General features: G+C 44.4%; 1 protein-coding gene across 2 annotated transcripts in view; it reads right to left on the bottom strand.

Moving 5' to 3' along the window:
- Positions 1–21,025, bottom strand: part of LOC140426328 (metalloprotease TIKI2-like) — a 575,072-nt gene that overhangs the window by 6,648 nt on the left and 547,399 nt on the right. Inside the window, exons 6-7 of one of the 2 annotated variants that reach the window (XM_072510936.1) lie at positions 17,186–17,464; positions 1,627–6,441 (exon numbers count right to left, since the gene is read on the bottom strand). In XM_072510936.1, the coding sequence (XP_072367037.1) occupies positions 6,267–6,441; positions 17,186–17,464 (454 nt within the window). In that variant the 3' untranslated portion in view covers positions 1,627–6,266. Of the gene's footprint in view, positions 1–1,626; positions 6,442–17,185; positions 17,465–21,025 lie in introns of those variants that run through there. The other variant, XM_072510935.1, reaches the window with a different exon arrangement.

The following is a 21,025-nucleotide window of genomic DNA, read 5'->3' as shown; positions in this document are numbered from 1 at the left end:
ACATTAAGAACATACAATCATGGAAGATTTTCATATTAATATGATTTATACTGACACCATAAAAATGTGTTCAAATAAACAGAAAATACTGAGCAGGTCTCAATGAGAACAATAGTAAGAAGAAATTTATCTCGTAAAATGCAGTAGAACACTAGAAAAATACTATTTGTGACTGCACTTAAAATTATGGACTTAATTTTACCCGGGTTTTGAACCAGCATATTGAAGGAAATTTGTGGGTGAGGTTTTTTTTAAACCGGAGATCAGAGCCATGAGAATAAATCAAAATGTTAGGTGGATTGGCCATGCCTAATTGCCCCTTAGTGTCCAGAGATGTGCAAGTTAGGTGAATTGGCCGTGCTAAATTGCCCTTTAATTTCCAAAGATGTGCACGTTAGGTGAATTGACTGTGCTAAATTGCCCCTTAGTGTCCAGAGATGTGCAGGTTGGGTGGGGCTACGGGGAGAGGGTGGAGAAGTGGGCCTACGTGGGATGCTCTTTCAGAGGGTCGGTGCAGATCTGATGGGCTGAATGGCCTCCTTCTGCACTGTAGGAATTCTATTCTATGTTCTGGCATATGGATCAATAGACGCCACAAAAGGGCAAGGAAGTTCAAGTTCAGCAGATTTAATTGCATAACACATTTACATCTGAATTTCCTTAACCTGTTATGCTGGATATTTACTTTACCCCCACAGCTGCACTTATTTCTGGGCACCTGTATTCGGGAAAACCCATTCCCTGATTGTTTGATTATGTGTTGGCCCAAAGGAGATGTCTGACATGTTATACATGGAGCATTTTCAAGAGTGCTATTTTTTTTACAGTCCCACTTGCTTTATTGTTATTGCCTTTCATAATTTAAATGCATGCAGAGAACTTACTCCAAGTACATCCCTATACTGTGCCATTTTAGTACTCTGCACCAATACTCAGATAATTACCTGGAGGTGAATCTGAACACTAACTTCCAATACGTTAATTTTTAAAAATATTAGACATGATCTATTTCCTCCAAGGATACAGGAGGGATGAGTTTGGCTACATATCAATATGCTAAAGCAGATGATCTGTAGCTTTTGGTCCCAACCATTAGTTAGATTGGATGAACCTGTAACTGAACAACATGCACTAAAACTACACACTCACGGCATCCCCTATTAGCATCAGCTTCATTGGAGTGGCAATTTGGATGCCAGAGATATGACCTGGTGTGCAATTTCCTATGAAGGAAACTCAAGTATCAAATAATGTGAAAAACCACAAGAAAAGGCTCGTTGACATTTTGGATTTTCAAGGTCGCTATTCAAGGTGAGCACATTTGCTGACAGGGTTGAGAAGTGTGTCTTTCCCATACTAGTGTGCTTTTCCCTTTATACCAGCTCACTATAACATTTTGCACAAGGACTGTTCCAAAGATATGACATAGCAAATTTAAAGGACAATAGAAAAGACACACATTTCTGTGGACTATCATATGGTATGAATCATTTTAACTGCTCAATAACAAATATTTCATCTGATGATAAGGAAAAAGGAAAGTTGAAGCAGACAAGCTTCTAATATGAAACAGATTTTCACCAAAAGAAAAATCTTATGCACTGTCAGATTGATAGAATAGGTTTTTTAATGTATCAGATCAGTAACAAAATAGTTCCAGTTCTACTGCAACAGTATGGCTACTTGAAGTGCCAACACACATCTGAGTTATGCCCAACATTTTTTTTTTTTTACAATGAATATTTCTACAGCCTTTTTATAAAACCAGTTCTTAGTCTCAAGGTCTAGAAGGGGCCCTGGATTGAAATGTATTCTGGAAATAATGTTCATTCAGTTCAGCACTCCATGGATACATTTCAACGTTGGATCTCTTACTCGCTCTACATACCATCAGATCATTATGAGTAATATTAGGCCTCCTGAATCGAACAGATTCATCTTTTTCAACTCTTACATACATACATACAGGCAGCCAGAAACCAGACAGGTTTAAAGCTTTTTTTCTGATACATCAAAAACAGACATGATGGGTTGAACAACATTCTCTTGTTTGATACAAATATGCAGTAGCACAGTGGTTAGGCTACTGGACTAGTAATCCAGAGGATATGAGTTCAAATCCCCCCATGGCAGCTTTAGACTTTAATCAGCTCAGAAAATCTGGAAATGTAATAAAACTGCAGTCAGTAATATGGTTAACAAAAATGCAACAAGTTCACATAATGATCTTTCGAGGGTTGCTGAACATTGATGGTGTGGTGATCCTTTTTGATTGATAAATACTGCTGGCTTATCACATGGCACTTTGATTGCAACCTGAGTGCAGACTGTGACTCCCCATACCTGTGGGAATCGACACACAGAAGCAAATCTGAGGGCCTCATCAGTAGCCAGGTGCGCATAACAAATCATGGCATCCATCACCTGTGATATGTACCTGTGGGTGGCAGATTACAAGATTCGACAGCAGGCCGCCACCCGCAGAATCCTGCAAGAATCCGAAGGTGGAGAAACTCAGGGCCATGACAATCGTGACTGCCACTGGCAATGTGCGCTCACCCAGTCCAGTTGGAAGGAAACCTTCTTCCACGAGCCAGCAAATATCGATAACAACCCAATAGCGCCTGGACTTCCTGAGGCACTAGTACTCAGTCATTAGGGGCTGGTTTAGCACTGGGCTAAAGAGCTGACTTGTGATGAAGAACAATGCCAGCAGCACGGGTTCAATTCCCGTACCGGCCTCCCCGAACAGGCACCGGAATGTGGCGACTAGGGGCTTTTCATAATAACTTCATTGAAGCCTACTTGTGACAATAAGCGATTCTTATTATTACATCCAAAAAGCTCATAGTTTGCCTGCAAGCTGTGCTGAGTGGACGTTGGGAGTTCTGAGCTCATCCCCCAACTCTGTGGCGTGGCAGGTGGTTGAGGAGAAGTTGCTGTTGCTCCTGCTTTTCTTGGTGTTAGTGTTGCTGCTCCTCTTGTTCTTCATTAGAGGTTTGGAGTAGAGCTACAGAAGCTGTGCAGCTCAAAGGCAAAGTATTCTAAGTTGGTAGAAATCATCCCCAAAGTAGTGGAAATCATTTCCAAAGCAGTGAAAGTACACACTCAGAACAAGTCCTGTGAGCAAAGGTCTTTTACTTCGGTAAGGGAGCAGTTCTCAAATCTCAGGACTGATAGCTTTTCTTGCATGTCAGTCACTCAGTCTCATCACTCCCTCTTGTGCACTCACCTTATTTTACTTGGCAAGTTCTGGGAAAATGGGAACCTATGCACTCAGAGTTAGTCAGAATTCTTGGTTAAAGCTGCTATGAATTACTATTTAACATATTTAAATCTCAGACTTGCCTGCCTCATGGGAGGTTTCCTGTGTGTTGAAGAACACACTTGGATATTAGACGGAAGTTGATGGGTTCCTGCCAGTTTTCCAACACACAGGCAGTTTCTCTTCTATTAAATTACTGCTCACAAAGAAACCAACCCACCTTAAAAACTTAAAATTCCCTCCTCAGTTTCAGTAGGATATTCAATGAGGTGGGATGGTACCTTCATAAATGAACTATGCTCTCCTAAAACACTGTACACACAACACGTGCACCCTCCAGCAATAACCATTGGGTTGTGACTGGAACAAGGAGTCCTGGATGATATTTTTCCCTCCCTAATTCAAAAACATGCAAGACAACTTCAGTGCCTCAGAACTCCTCCAGTTGATATCAGGGTTAAACAGAGTCCAGGGGTTGAGCAGAGGGCCCACCCTGGTCTAAAAGGTTCACAGGTACAAGGGGCAGAGTAATTTATTTCATAGAATCATGTCACCTAGAGGAAGGCTATACACCCCATTTTGCTCGGGCTGGCTTGCCGGTCGAGCTAAAACTTAACTTAGTGTATATGTACAATGGGATATAAAAGCTATTCCAATTGTGAGCTAATCAATTAATTTTCCATTTAATTATTCAGAGTGACACATTATAAGATTGGGCATCCAAAATACATGTCTCGGATCGAAAGAATATAGAACAGATTGGTTCTTGTGGAATATTTTATTTATCTGTGGAGGTATGTATATGTATCATATGCAAAAATGCTTTGAATTTTGGTATTGCTGGAAAGTTCTTCACTACCTCGCAACTATTTTTCATTTTGAAATGAAGTTCTTGCAGTTTGTTCATTAATGCTTTTCTAGATTCTCAACTTTGATCTAGTGTGGTAACTAATGCTTGCAGTTTGCAGGAGCCAGTTAACTTAGCTGCCGTGAAAGATTATGCACCTCAGATTGCAGAATCTCATCCCCTGCTACTAATTAAGCATCAGGAATGTTGGGAGTCAGAAACATATCACAACTCCACCTGACATAATACTCATCATGTCAATGGGCTGCTGTATTCACAAAGGTCAATGTAGCTATTCATGAGATGCCCCCAAGAGCCTGAAAGAGGAGACTAACACATTTTCATCTTGCACAGGCAGGCTCAAGCCAAAGGACCTGTCTGCACCTAGCATAATAGACAGCAATGGGTTTCAGAGGTGACTAATGTCATGCCAGTTCAGAGACCTTTATTGTTTCAGGGGCTCCAGGGTTTAAACTGAAGTTTTCTCAGACATCCAAAAGATACACCTTGGGTGCAAAGGATATAAAGCTGTCATCGTGACAAATTGCTTCTGGAGGAAACTTAGTTCACTGCTAGAAAAACAACTTCATTGGTGTTAAAAAGAGAAAGATATCCTGTTTGGCTTGCTGTTGGGTGCACAATGTGAATACAAACTTTAATATGGGAGATAAATGGGATTTCATTACATTGGTACTGTTTTCAGTAAATGATGTCCAACATTTAGAGCACTATTAAGTTCACATATCTAATAAAATCTCCAATAAAATTATTGGAATAACTTAGTATTATGATTATAATTGCACCTGGAGTTCATTCACCAAAATTATTCCACAAACCAAGATGTAGAGTTTTCTACTATTAGGATATATTCTGTAATATTTGATTCATAGATTTGGCACATCACTGTTTGAAGTTGCAGCACTTCCTACCTCCACAAATTTTAAATGATGTTGTGTTGTTAAATTTCTGTCATTTATTTTTGTTCTGAGTCAAATCATTTGTGCAGGGTGGTACCCTGGCACTCCTGCTGCCACTTGGACATCTTGACACTGCCAACCTCGCACCTTGGCACAGCTACTCAGTCAGGCACACTGGCAGTGCCACAGTGGCATGGCCAGGGTTCCAGGGTACCAGGCTGGCAGTGTCAAGATGCCCAGGCGCCAGGTTTTCCATGCCAGGGATTTGGCTCAGGGGTGCCTTGCCCTTAAAAGGCGGGGTGGGGAGGTGTGAGAACCCCCTAAGAGGTAAGTTGGGTTCAATAGTGTTGGGTGAGGTTGCTGGGTTGTGGGGATGGGAAGTGTGGACCTTGGGTATGGTGCTCTTTCCAAGAGCCGGTGCGGATTTGATGGGCCGGGTGGCCTCCTTGTCCACTGTAATTCTATGATTCTATGAAAACGGTGGTCCGGAGGACGCGGTGGGGTGGTTGAGGGGGTTTGAAAGATCGGGGTGGCATTTGAAAATGCTCTGAACCACAAATATTCTCCCTGCATTGGCGAGCTGAGCTAGTCAGTGCAGAGAATGTGGTACATGCGGCCTCGGCTGGGTGTTCCTCACTGAGGCCCAAATAAATGGCAAGACCCATTAAATAGCGACGTCTCTCTCAGCGTTGCAGGCGCTGGGAAACACCTCGGTAAATGCGCCCAAAATGGGACTATGATTTTGTCCTGTAAAATCATGACCTCGGTCTCACAAATGTACACAAAGGCAAAGATTGTATATAGATAACGCATTTTTACAGATTACAGTTAATTTAGTCTCTGATTTATGATTTGTGGTCCCCCACATGGCAGGCCTTTGGTTTCTAGAATGGATTCAATGATTTGAAGTGTAAGCGAAGGACTATTAAAGGGAAAGGTTCACAGCAGGTTGCTGGTTTCCTGTAGTCGAATATCTCAAAGGTTGTTTTTCAGGTGTACTTTGAAACTGGAACAGGTTAAGTACTTTGGCTGCTTGATGACTTGCAGCTAGTTTCAGAATGGTTCTCAGCGTGACTGATGACTAATGGTTCTGATGGATTTGTTGGGTCCTGGGGTAATAAGAATGCCCCATTCAAGTTGATTGTTGAGAAGTATGTTTCCCGGGGTATTTATTTGCTGTAATCTGTTTTGATACATGTTTGTAATAAAGTGCATTTAAAAAAAAATGAAACCAGCTTCAAACACATGACTTCTGAGTTAGCACCTCCGAGGCCAAACTAGTTTCGAGGAGGCCACTGTGATACAATGGGAAGTTGATCGTGACCATTGAGTATCGATCTTCTCTTTTGTCCAGTCTGGAACATGGAGACAAGCAGTCTGGAAACTCCATAGTCTTTAGGTGCTGGCCCATCCTTAAACAAAAATATGTGTGAATTTCACAGATGGCTATGTGGTACCCCCGCCATGTCCATACTTAATTAGGTATTTACAAGACTCTTGATACTGTTTGTCAAGCAAATGCCAAAAGGCACATGATTTATGGAGCTTATCTGCATCTTGTGTCCAATTGTTAAAAGGGTTGACTAAAGTATAACATGCCTGTATTGGGCATGACATAAGGCAGTGAGTGTTTGCCAACAAAAAGCTCCATGAGTCAATGAAAGCCCTAGTGTACAAAGCAGTTATTGTCACCACACTCCTGTATTTTGCCAGGCCGGGACTGTTTCAGTGTCACACAAGAACGCTAGAAAATTCCATCAGCAATGCCTCTGCCATATCCTCCAGATTCAATCGTTAAAGTACCAGTGTCCTTTATGAATTCAGTTCCACAAACATTCATGCTAAACTCTTGAAAAATCAATTTTGGTGGATTGAAAACTGTGTCCAAATGGCCGAATACCGTCTTCCCTGCCGGGTTTTTCTTCTCAACTCTATAATGTCCCAGAGGAAGGCAAAGAAAAAGCTTCAAAGACATTTCAAAACTCTCCTAGATGCACAGAAGCATTGACATCATGACTGGGAGGAGCTTGCTACCAATCATTTGGAATGATGATGTTAAGAAACGCGAATACTTACCTTCTTTAGTTTGTAGGTCTGGAAATCCTGATGAAACTCAGGCCTCCCGTGGGGGTGAGAAAAATATCAGCCATGATTGAATGGCGGAGCAGACTCGATGGGCCGAGTGGCCTAATTCTGCTACTATGTCTTATGGCCACTCTAAATTGCCCCTTAATTGGAAAAAAAAAGAATTGGGTACTCTAAATTTATTTTTTTAAACCTGTCTATCTCGCTGCACCAATGTCTTAATAATGAGGCAGGGTAGTGGTAGTGAATAAAAGAAAAGGAAGTAAATCCTGTACTTCGGATTCCACTACCTGGTGGTATGCCCTGCAACGTGTGCTCAAACAACTGTGATCAATAATTGGCCTATTCAATCACATGAAGGTTCATGGCACATCTCGTGATCCTGATGGACAAAATCCTCAAATCAAGAGACTGTCACTGCCAACAACTCTAAGCTCAAAGCTGGAAATGCAGGCACTAGGCAGTTAGCCTTAGGTACCATTTTTTGTAAACTTCATCAAGACCTCAGATTTGTGGCAAATGATATGGCTGGAGCATTTGAGTAGCACTGTAGGCGCTGTATACCCATTCCCAACAGGGTAGTTGAAGGGATTCCCACATTAACACTTTATTCCTTTGTGCCCTGCTCCACATCCTATAATATGGCTAGTCTTCACTAATGACAATCCTCTTAACTGGCCCCTGATAGCTTATACTTGAATACTTGAAAGGAGTCTTTATATCGCAGGACACTGAATTGGTTGAAGCGCAATAGTCCTTATATCTGTTGGTGCCTGATAATCTAGCCTCCAATTCCACAGCTCATAATCTATAAAATGGCCTGGTGTGCCGTAAATATATTTAAATGACCTGATTTCTCTTTGCGGTGTGATGTTAGTTCAGTGAAATGCTGGCAGGGTGTCCGAGCAGGACTCTTTGCTTTGCTGTCCCCATGCCATTGTGTCAAACCATATTATCATAGGTTATTCATATCTGATATTGATATTTCTTGAATTTTTTTTAACCAAATCTTTTATGTGGAAAAAGGAGAGTTACATGTATAGGTCATATTTAAAAGTAAAGTTTATTTGCATTTGTTTAAGAAAATACACTGGAGCAAGAGGTAGTTAAAAGTGAATAGGCTAGCAGATTCCTGCTCCCAGGGTTGTGTGTGTGTGTGTGTGTGTGGGGGGGGGGGGGGGGGGGGGGGGCGGGGTCTGGCGCAAACATGATGGATTGTGAACACACGGTTGATGTGTTGGGTACTCGGCTACACAGACGAACCAACACGATTGCGAATGGTACAACTCAGTTTTATTACTAACATTTATTTACAGTGGTAAACTGGTTACTGAGGTTCGATCATAACCCTAGAATCTGTGGACCTATTCCTAATACTATCTTGTAGTGGCACTCAGCACATGCTGGATGTCTGAGTGGCTTGCTATGAGCTCTGTGCCCTGAGCTGTCTCCTGCTGGAATGCTCAGGAAGTGTCGTGTTCCCTGTTTTGTACGGTGTATGCTCTTGCCTGTGGTGTTATGTGTGTGTTGATTGGTCTGTTGATCTGTCCATCAGTATGTATGTATGTTTGTGCTATGATGTTTACCTGAATATCATGACATCCCCCCTTTTGTACAAGAACATGTGCCTATGTGGTTATAGAGATGTGTACTGAGTGCAGCTGAATGTGTGTGTGTGCAATATCTACAGCATGTACATGGGGCTAAACTATATTCAAGGGGTGATGTTGGGTGCGACATAACAACAAGGTTGTACCATAAACAAAGAACAGGGAAATGTTGAACGACAAAAACGAACTCCTGTAACGACAAGGAAGAACAGAAACATATTAACACAGTGGTATTATGAGTTCAATGTGTAAACAGGCTCATAAGTCCAGTCTAGTAGGTGGCCGACGAATTTGGGTTGATCGCCTCAAGGGTGGGTCTGGATCCACTGGCTGAGGAATGGGCCTGGCCACGGGTGATGACGGAAGGGGCATGGTGGCAGGAAGCTCCATGAAGTCGCTATCAGGAACAACAGGAGGGCGCGGTGTCGATGTAAGTTCCCGTATCAAGTATGGAAGTAGGCGAAGAGCCCGGCGGTTGCGCCTACGAATGGAGCCATCAGGCATGTGAACCAGGAACGAGCGGGGAGCCACGCGTCGGAGAACTTCGGCAGGTGCTGACCAGCCACCTTCTGGTACGTGGATGCGGACGTCATCTCCAGGCGCCAGGGCGGGAAGACCAGTTGCCCGTGTGTCATATGCCATCTTCTGGCGAACGCGCTGCTGTTGCATTCTGTGTAGTACCGGAGCATGGTTGGTATGGGTACCAGAATGAATGGCACAGTGGTCCTGAGGGCACGACCCATCAACAGCTGGGCTGGTGAGAGGCCAGTGGCTAGTGGGGCCGAGCGATAGGCCAGCAGGGCTAGGCAGAAATCCGATCCGGCAGCAGCAACCTTGCAGAGGAGCCGCTTGACGATGTGAACGCCCTTCTCCGCCTTTCCATTGTACTGGGGATGCAGATGGCTGAACGTCACGTGTGTGAAGCCATACGAAGCAGCAAAGGATGACCATTCCTGGCTGGCAAAACAGGGCCCATTGTCCGACATGACAGTAATCGGAATGCCGTGGCAAGCGAAGGTGTCTTTGAAGGCCCTTATGACAGCGGACGATGTTAAATCGTGCAGGCGTATGACCTCTGGATAGTTGGAAAAGTAATTAATGATGATTACATAGTCCCTGCCAAGCACGTGAAAAAGGTCCACACCCACCTTCACCCAAGGGGACGTCACCAGCTCATGGGGCTGAAGTGTCTCAGGAGGCTGGGCCGGTTGAAACCTTTGGCAGGTGGGGCAGTTGAGCACCAAATTGGCAATGTCATCACTGATGCCGGGCCAGTGTACCGCCTCTCGGGCCCTCCGTCTGCACTTCTCGACCCCCAGATGGCCTTCGTGTAGTTGGTCGAGGACCAGCTTGTGCATGCTGTGCGGAATCACAATCCGGTCCAGCTTTAGAAGGACAACATCAATGACGGCCAAGTCGTCCCGGACATTGCAGAACTGCGGGCACTGTCCTTTGAGCCACCCACCCGTCATGTGACGCATCACTCGTTGTAGAAGGGGGTCAGCCGCAGTTTCCCGGCGAATATGGGCCAGACTGGAGTCGTCAGCTGGCAGATTTGCCGATGTGAAGGCCACCTGCGCTTCGACCTGACAGACGAACCCCTCCGAGTCGGGCGGTGTGCTCACTGCTCTGGATAGGGCATCCGCAATGATAAGGTCCTTTCCCGGGGTGTAGACCAGTTGGAAGTCATACCTCCTGAGTTTAAGTAGGATGCGCTGGAGGCGAGGGGTCATCTCATTCAGGTCCTTATTTATGATGCTGACCAGGGGGCGATGGTCAGTCTCAACAGTAAACTGGGGGAGACAATACACGTAGTCATGGAACTTGTCTATTCCGGGCAGCAAACCCAGGCACTCCTTTTCGATCTGCGCGTAGCGCTGTTCTGTGGGGGTCATGGCCCGCGAGGCATAGGCAACCGGGGTCCATGACGCAGTGTCATCTCGCTGTAGGAGTACCGCCCCAATGCCGGACTGGCTGGCATCAGTCGAAATTTTAGTATCACGAGATGTGTCGAAAAACGCCAATACCGGGGCTGTGGTGAGCTTAATTTTGAGCTCCTCCCATTCCTTCTGGTGTGTGGGCAGCCACTGGAGCTCCATGGACTTCTTGACGAGGTGGTCCAGAGCCGTCGTGTGGGAGGCAATGTTGGGAATGAACTTCCCCAGGAAGTTGACCATGCCTAGGAAGCTTAGCACTGCTTTCTTGTCTGCGGGCTGCGGCATGGCTGTAATGGCGCTCACCTTGTCTGCATCCGGACGGACCCCTGACCGGGAAATGTGGTCCCCCAGGGACTTCAGCTTGGTTTGGCTGAAAGAACACTTGGCTCGGTTGAGGCGCAGGCCGTTTTCCCGTATGCGCGCAAAGACGCACTGGAGACGATTGATGTGCTCCTGTGGTGTGGTGGACCAGATGATGACGTCGTCCACGTAGACGCGCACCCCTTCGATGCCCTCCATCATCTGCTCCATGATCCTGTGAAAGACCTCGGATGCCGAGATGATACCAAATGGCATTCTGTTATAGCAGAACCTGCCGAAAGGGGTGTTGAAGGTGCACAGCTTTCGGCTGGACTGATCCAGTTGGATCTACAAAAAACCCTTCGAGGCATCCAGTTTTGTGAAGATTTTAGCCCGGGCCATTTCGCTCGTGATCTCTTCACGTTTGGGTATGGGGTAGTGTTCCCTCATTATGTTGTTGTTGAGGTCTTTTGGATCAATGCAGATCCGGAGCTCGCCGCAGGGCTTCTTAACACACACCATGGAGCTGACCCATGGCGTGGGCTCCATGACCCGGAATAGCACCCCTTGGTCCTGGAGATCCTGCAGCTGCTGCTTGAGGCGGTGGCGCTGGGACCCTGCGAGGTGCGTGAATGACCGGGGTGGCGTCCGGTTTGAGCCGAATTCTGTAGGTGTAGGGCAGTGTTCCCATGCCCTCGAATGCCTCCTGGCTGTGGGTGAGGAGCGATTGGAGCTGTGCCCTGAATTCTGCATCCGGGAAGTCAGATGTGCCTTCTGGAGACAGAGCATGGACCCGTTGCACGAGGTGGAGAACCTTGCATGCCTGTACGCCTAGCAGGGAGTCCTTTGACGATTCGACTATCTCGAATGAGAGTGTGGCCGTGTGTGTGTTGTGTATCACCTGGAACTGGCAGGATCCCATAGCCGGGATAATGTTCCCATTGTAGTCGACCATCTTGCAACGGGATGGCCGAATTGGTGGTCTGACATTCATGGTGTAGAAGGCTGACCATGCTATGAGGTTGGCGGAGGCGCCAGTGTCCAGACGGAATGTTATCGGTGATCGGTTGACCGTTAGGGTGGCACACCATTCATCACCCGGATTGACAGTGTTCACTTGCAACGGCTGGTGGGTCCTGGCTGGAGACATCCGGTTCCCATCAATGACTGCAACACGGAAGGTGTCCCGGTCGTCTGTGTCACTGGTCTGGATATCGTCTTGGCACGACTCGTAGTAAGGAGGCTGAATGGTCCGCACGTCCCTGCGAGGTTGTCGAAATTGGGGAACATTGGCAGGTTGAGCTGCTCGACAGCAGGCAGCGTAGTGGCCCATCTTGCCACAGCGGAGGCATTGTCGGTTTCTTGCGGGACATTGCCGCTTTAAATGTGCGGCTCCGCAGTTGCCGCACGTCGTGACATCACGGCATTCGTTGCGCCACCGCGCATGCGCAGTTCGATCTTGCGTCGAGCGCGCCTGCGCATCACATCCCTCTATGTCGACGTAGTTTTTGGCGCGCACAAACGCGGGAGGCCTCGAAAAGCGCGCAAAATGGCCGCCCTCGTCCGGGCCGCGGGGAACACGATCGCCAGGACCCGTTTGGCCTCGTAGGACGCCTGCCTCGCTGATCCGGCCGCGTAGGACCCCTGCCGCGCCGATTCGGCCGCCTGAAATTGGGAGTAGCGGCTAGTCGCGTTTCATGCAGGACACAGGCTTCGATTGCGGAGGCTAGTGTGAGGCCTTTTATTTTTAAGAGCTGCTGGCGTAGGGTGCCCGAGGTGACCCCAAAAACGATCAGGTCCCGAATCATGGAATCGGAGGTGGTGTCGTAACCACAGGGCTGCTCGAGGATACGGAAATGCATAAGGAAGGATTGAAAGGGCTCATCCTTACCCTGCAGGTGCTGCTGAAAGAGATACTTCTCGAAACTCTTGTTGACCTCGACGTTGAAGTGTTGGTCGAGTTTGAGAAGGACCGTCTTGTACTTGGTCTTGTCCTCACCTTCCGCGAACACCAGGGAGTTGTAGACATGGATGGCGTGTTGACCTGCCATGGAGAGGAGGATGGCGATCTTTCTGGTGTCTGAAGCGCCCTCCCTTTCGTTGGCTTCCAGGAAGAGCTGGAAGCGCTGTTTGAACAGCTTCCAATTAACGCCAAGGTTTCCAGCGACTTGTAGCGGCTGCGGTGTGCTGACGGTGTCCATGGCGCAGGATGGCAGAATCCGGAGGATCCGTAGGTAGGTCCCACAGTTACTCCTGGTACTATGATGTGTTGGGTACTCTGCTACTGAGACGAACCAACACGGTTGTGAATGGTACAACTCAGTTTTATTACTAACATTTATTTACAGTGGTAAACTGGTTACTGAGGTTCGATCATAACCCTAGAATCTGTGGACCTATTCCTAATACTATCTTATAGTGGCACTCAGCACATGGCGGATGTCTGAGTGGCTTGCTATGAGCTCTGTGCCCTGAGCTGTCTCCTGCTGGAATGCTCAGGAAGTGTTGTGTTCCGTTTTGTACTGTGTATGCTCTTGTCTGTGGTGTTGTGTGTGTGTTGATTGGTCCGTTGATCTGTCCATCAGTATGTATGTATGTTTGTGCTATGATGTTTACCTGAATATCATGACAACTGTCATAAAATACAAAGATAGAGGCACATTCAGGTTTTAATGCTCTGAGGGCAAGCTTTTGCCAGGTTCACGAGGAAACTGCAGGAGCGGAGTTTTTGCTAAACTCAGTCCCCACTGAGGTGGGGGAAAACCCCATGTTCTTCATGTGTATTAATGCATGAAGTCAAATTCTACTAATTGAATTGAGTGAATCTCTAAGAAGAATTATTGCATGTAGGACTGAGATGTAACTGTAAATTGTTCCATTTCGGAGTCAGATTGATTGGCATTGCATTAACAATTAGCACATTGTTGAAAGGGAACTTTTGTGAAGTATCAGCCCTACATTTCTGCAGCAAGTTTCATGGGCAGTTAATGTGCAACTCCACCAAGTTTCTAAAAGCAGCTTTTAAATATATTCGGAGATAAGGGTGAGATGTTTCTTGTGAAGGCAGAGCAGTATAAATCGATTAGCAAGTGCTGGAGATGGGCAACTCATGTCACATCTCTTCTCCTGAACTTGTTGGCTGATTTGCTCATTAATAATGACAGGGGTTATGAACACACCATTATTTTTCCTGGAGGCTTAACCCAAGATTTTTACTTGCCTTGGCGTAACAAATCAGGTGGCCCATTGATAAGTTCGGACCAAGGGTCAAGAAACCTGTTTCGCTGCTTAATCTTGTTTTGTGCCATCCTAGGATTCTAAATATTACTGTCCTCACAGTACAATGTTAGTATGACTTTAATTCAAACAGAACTCTTTTCCAGCCAGAAGTCACCTTGCATACAAAAATGTCCTGTGTTATTTGTCAGCGCCAATCTTTAAAATGATTAACTTACTGATATTTCAGTTTGCTTTATCAGCTGCAGGGACAGTTCCCTGAAAGGACACTAATATTTATAGATATTATTACAGTACAATATTGTTCCAAGTCCAAATGTCATTATTAAACAGTGACCTGAAGATACCTGTTGCTTTAAACAACAAAGTATCAGCTATATTGCATAGTTGATAGTTTTTTTAAACTACAAATCATGCCATTGAAAATATGAGAAAATGGGCACCTTTGCTGGCCGGCAAGCTTAGGGGGTAAATGCTCTCTCAGGCCGGTGCTGTGTCATATAGATCGGAAACATTCCAAGAGGAGAGAATTAGCAAATCAGAAAGGAACAGAAAATGAACCCAAAAAGGAGAAAGATAATGAAAAAGGGAGGACAAGAAAAGGAGAAAGATGAAGATGGTTTGCAAGAACAGTATTCAATATGGCTCTGGTATGAACGTGGATATCTCTGTCAATTTCCACAGCATAGACTCTCAAATGAAGAATTACCAAAGGTGCAAGATAGTAGAAGGCTGTCATAGCTCTTCTAGTTAATATCCTAATGCCTGCAAGGACAAATGCAGAAGAGGTGGAAAATCTAGTGCAATGTAGATAGATTTGATTAAAATTGAAGCCGCTTACTTGTTCACATAAATTATTAAAGTGCAGAATATTCACTGACTGTGTGAAGAGCAACTCACTTTTATTTTAAGTTCACTAATTTATTTACTAAAAAAAAGCTTCTCATCTCCATATTCTCTTTCTTTACTTCTTTGCTTATTCCAATCCATTAGAACACCAAATATAACTGAGAAGATTACGGGCACTTTGCCATCTCAATTAACAATTAGCTATAAAAGACTTTCATGCCGGATAACACACTGTATTCCGGCTGCCTGACATCCCTTCTACTAGTAGGACTACTCTTGCATCTGCACTGCTATGATGCCTCACACTCATCATGTGCTGTTCCCATTCCTTGGTTGTATATGCAGCATTTAATCTGTATGATTTATAACAGTGTTTCTCTGCCTGTTGATAACATTTCTGAATGAATTTCCGAATTAATAAACCTCCATGCAAAAATGGCCCTGAAAAAAGAATTGTTTGCACTGAATGCAGTGTTTTAGTGATTGTCTTGCTAACTTGTCACTGAATAATCTGGTCTCTCAGAACTGTAGCTTGTGGGCTAGAGACTCTGGAGTTGAAATTAATTATCCTGCTCTCCAAGCATTCTACACAAAGTCATGGCTATCTTTAAACAGAACAGAATGGAATCAAAACTAGAAAAATAAATGAAATGGGAAATGAGAATGAAAGGAGGCAATTCAAAAGGTCAAAGATATATTCCCCAATGATTCAGTGAGGTAAATTCATGGCCCAATATGGCCTACAGGACAGAAAGGTCCCAGGTTCAATCTCCAGACTGTGCTGAGTTAGATGACCTTAGAGCACTGGTAGGAATGCTACAATTAACTTCAGCACCCATGTCTAGGGAGGAAGAAGTCAGCTCGGGTTCCCACTCCAGATTCAAAGTTTACATATGTGTGAGCATTGCCAAAGAGCAGGGTTGATTTACCTGTGATCTTCCTGGTATTTGAGCAACCTACAAATATGCACTGCCCAGGCTGATGAACTGCCCGAACAATAGTCACTTGGGTGAATGTACCTGTAAGAGTTTAGAGTACCAAAGCAATGGGGAAACAAAACTAGGATTGATAAAAATCTGTGAAATGCAGTCAATCAAAGCTAAAATGCGTGCAAGCAATAAGCAACTAATATTGGTCCACAAATCCAGCCTTTGCGTTGCCTGAGAAAAATCAAACAGCTTTACTTTCTCTTTTGAAAGTGCCAATTTATGCTGAACTCCAGCTCCATGGCTGCCAGTCCTCTGCCTATGTACTCATTAAGTTAAAGGTGAGCATCGTAAGGCTTTGCAGACATTTTGGAAATAACAGAGCCAAGCCCAAACCTAGCCTCACCACATATTCAGACACATACTTTGCAATAGGGATCAGTGGATACCAGGAACTTGGACGATCCTTTCTCTCCTTGGTCCTCAGATGCTGAAATTAATTGTAGTGCCCTTCAAGCACACTGGCTAAGGTGATCCAACTCATTACTGAGCTGGTATTAAATCTTTCTGGTCTACATGATTCAGTACCAACAAAGGGGTGCATTTATTTACTGAATCATTGGCACTACTTACAATGCATATTTTTGAACATACAGAAACACTAATCCATCTAGAATGTCTCACTCAGGCCAGATTGATGTTCAAAGTCATGCTAATCCAGTTTTATAAAATGTAAATAGCAAACTAAAAGAGATTGAAAAAATATAATCCAAGCCACAAGATAAGTTAAAATGGACTAAACTGAAATTTAATTTTATCAGTGCAATCTTTCTTAAAAGCTGAGATTTTAATATATAAAATCCAATAACACACCGAATTAATAATGTTACTATTTTGTTATGGAGACACTAAAGTGAGAGTCCATCAGCTGATAGGAAGCTATACTGACCATGAAATTCCCAAGTTTGATTCTCAGCTGGTGCTAAGTCATTTGATCTCAGTCCAGGTTTACCTGTCCCGTACCAATTTCTTTCTGACCATATCATTCCTTATCTCAGGCTTGGGTCCACTAGCAATTGCATTATTGGTTCTTATTTGTATATTTGGGTCATCATCATGATTTAAGAGGAAGACAAACTATTTTGTTCCTTTCACATCCTAAAACTATTTATTGAATTCTTATTCCAGAACTGAACAAAAATCAAAACCCACCTCTCTTCAATGCGAACCCACAGGTCACTAAACTGCCGTTGTCGCTGTTGCTTGGGCAGCTTCTTCTGCCGCTTCTTTTGGCGGCCAAACTCTTCCAGTTGACTAAGGCTATCCGGCATCAGGAGATGTGGAGAAATTACATCATCGTCTAAGTCAGCATCAGGAGAGGAATGGGAAGGAACTGGCAAGGAATCTTCGAATGATGCATCAACTGAAGTGGAAGATGTTGATGGAAGCGATGAACTACCTGAGAATGATCCACTCTTTTGTGTCTTTTTCCTTTACAAAATAAGCAAAGGGTCAATCAAGATAATCCAAGCCTTGGCTATTATCCGCAATGACTTTTATACATATTTCATTCTGCACGTTTAAATCAGCAGGGAGCCAAGGCTTCAAGAGTCACTGGAGTTCTGATAAAAGGTCATTGACCTGAAACATTAACTATTGTTTCTCTCTCTGCCTGACCTGCTGACTATTTATCACATTCTCTGTTTTCATTGAAATAATCAGTGGCTGCATAAATTCCAATGGACACCTTACTGCCACCTTTGCTCTGGAGCTAACTCCAGTTGCAAATGCACCCCTGGAAAGAGGTTAGTGCTTCATAAAAAAGTGGGTAAATAAAAACAAAAAGCACTGGAAAATATCACCAGGTCTGGCAGCATCTGTGGAGAGAGAAACAGAATTAATGGTTCGAGTCCAATATGACTTCTTTGGAACTGAAGAGGTAGAAATGTGATGGGTTTAAAGGTGTTAAAGTGGGGAGGTTGGGGGGCGTGGGGGAAGATGGAGGAAAAGATCATAGATAGATTCGAGGCCGGTAGAGGTTAAAGAGATTAAATGTGCAAAGGTGGCGATAATGGTACTAGCAAAGGAACAAAGTATTGCTCCAGAGTAGGTGTTAATAGCAGAATAAAGGACATCTCTGTCTGAAAGCTAAACCATGAAAAAAGGTACAGACTGGCACTTGGCGAAAAAGAAAATTCAAAATGGAGAATAGAGTATGAGGTCTCAAATTGTTGAACTGAATCTTGCATCCAGAAGGCTGTAAAGTGCCTAATCGGAAGATGAGGGGCTGTTCCTCCAGCTTGCGTTGGGCATCACTGGAACATTGCAGCAGGCTGACTTGCTGGCGACTGAAATGTGAGCATGAGAGCAAAATGGTAAATTGAAATGGAAAGCAACCAGAAGGTTGGGGGGCCATCTTTGCAGACTGAGTGGGTGTTCCACAAAGCAGTAACCCTGTCTGTGTTTGGTCACCCCAATATAGAGGAGACCGCTTTCCAAATAGGCATTTTACGGCCTTCTGGACTCTCAACAACTTCAGACCATGAACTCTTGTACTCCATTTTATTTTATTTTCCCTCCAATTGCCAGTCTGTATTTTGTTTTCATGTTTTGCTTTCAGACAGCACCGGCCTTTATCCTGCTCTGAACACCTACACTGGACCAATGCTCGTTTCTTCACTGCAACTATTACCAATCCCTTTGCCTTTTGTTCCATGACATCCTTGGTATTTAATCTCCCCCTTCCTCTAACATATCCTTTACCCTCCCTTTGGTCAATTGCCCCCTCTGCCCCTTCTTTCGACAGCATTTATTCCGTCACATTTCTACCTCTCTTCAGTTCCAAAGAAGAGTCATATTGGGCTCAAAAACATTAATTCTGTTCTCTCTCCATAGACCCGCAATGTTTTTGCAGCTATTTCTCTTTTATTTCAGATCTCTAGCATCCGCAATATCTTGATTTTATTCAACTTCAAATGGGGACACTATTACGCTTGTAATTGGGTGCAGCAGAAGTTCGGCCCAAGAATAAAGCAAGAGGAAAATTGATTGTGGTTTCAAGAAAGAGATAGATATATTTTTCATTTTAAATAACGAGTCAAAGGGATATGGGGAACAGGCAGGGAGGTGGATTTATTTTTTAATCCATTACTTTATCAGAGTTCCAAAGCCAGAGCTCAGAGTGTGGACAGGGGCGAACCCCGAATCCAGCTCTTTGCCTGCTCAAAAAAACACTTCAAATTGAATCCAATTCATGGTCGCCACAAGAGAGACATACCAGATCCAGGTATGCTGGATACCTGACATCCCACACTCATCTTAGCCAAAAGGGCAAGAAGCGGTACGCTTGATCTTAGCCAAAAGGCTGAGAAGCGATAGGGAGGTGGATTTGAGGCCAGGAAGAGATCAGCCATGATCTGATTGAATGGTGGAGCAGGCTCGAATGGCTGACTTGCCTACTTCTGCTCCTAATTCCTATGTTCCTAGGTTAGTGGCCTCACAAATTGACTGCCATGACTGTAAGTTTCATTTAATGGGGCACTCAGGTCATTAAGGTCCTGTATGCCACTAGAGTAGTACATTTCCAAGGTAGTACTGAATTTTCAATTATTTTCTGGCCTTTCCCCTTTACCTCACCTTTACACACTTGCTGCTGATCATTTTTGCTTCTCTCCAGTTAGAAGTAGATGAGCAAAAAGCAGCATGATGGATCAGAACAAGCAGCTAGGCCCGCTGGAAGAAAGCTTTACCCAGCCCATAGGTTCCAGAGGTGAAGTGTTCCATTCTGAGAAGTTACTGAGGAGCAGTGCAGAAGAAAGTTTCACTTCACCAAACAAGCTACCGCGGATGTTTTATGGAAGCAGGATCTAGCAGGATCTATTGCCTGATGGACTGAAAGCCAAGCTTTATTAATGGATTCCAAATCACCATCATCATAAATAATTTCACCACAGACTGCCGCATGGCCACCGCCCACATCTCTCAATCCACAGTACACAGAGGAACAGGTCAACAATGCCCTCCTCCCACAACGAACCAAGACATCACCTTTATGATGGACATCAACAGCCAGAATGAGAGCCCTTTGGAATTTGCAGGAGCTTCCCTTGTTTTGGGGGCACACCAGACCCCACTTGATGATCTATTAACTTACATAACCAGGAAGGGCTTCTGCTCCATAAATGTGCAGCTGGTGTGTAATCACCACTGACAGATAATGCAGGTCTGCACCAATTTTGCTGACCATTGCCATGATGCCTTCCTTCTGCAACACTCATTCACCCCTCAGATTCCACCATTCAGGTGAAAGTCCGAGGATGGCTGCTATGGGACAATGAGGAATTCAGGAGAAGGTTTTTTTACTCAGAATAGTGAGAACATGGAAATTGCTAGCATACGGAGACAATGAGCATATGTTACAATCCCGGACCAGATCCCAACACTTGCGAAGACACTTGGCAGAAACCCCAATATTTAATGCAATTTATAAGACTGAGGAAAGGATACTTTGCTCCAGGAGTGATTCCACACACAAATAGGGATATGACATATTAAAATAAACTTTATTACGAACACAGGATTAAAATAACTTCATACAAGGAAATAGTTTACAATTACCTGTTAAACTAATTCTTAACAATGACAATGAAACACTAACTCCTAACTGCTATCTGTTATCTCCTCTCAAGCAAAACCCATCTCAGGTCTAAATTCACTTTTAAATACAGTTAGCCAACTCAGGAATAATTGCTGTAAAGAGATGACTTGGATAAACCACTCAGAGTGGTATCGTTCAGGAACCAGCTTGGAATTTCTTGCCTGTGTCAAACTATAGTTTAACTTTCTAGCATTTGGGGAAAAGCTGCATATCTGTTCACATCCCTAATCTAAACTGACCCGAAGCTCAACACCTGACTGCTTCAGTCCCTGGCTCCTCCTATTAACTACATCATATTACGAAAGCTAAACACAATGGGTGAAATCTAATGGCTACGCCATTCCCAAACTGGGGCACAACGTGGCCGGTAAATCCCACGAGAGGCCCCTTGCAGG

The sequence above is a fragment of the Scyliorhinus torazame genome, chromosome 7 (assembly GCF_047496885.1).
Source record: "Scyliorhinus torazame isolate Kashiwa2021f chromosome 7, sScyTor2.1, whole genome shotgun sequence".
Classification (NCBI taxonomy): Eukaryota; Metazoa; Chordata; class Chondrichthyes; order Carcharhiniformes; family Scyliorhinidae; genus Scyliorhinus; species Scyliorhinus torazame.
This window is presented reverse-complemented; position numbering and strand designations above follow the sequence as displayed.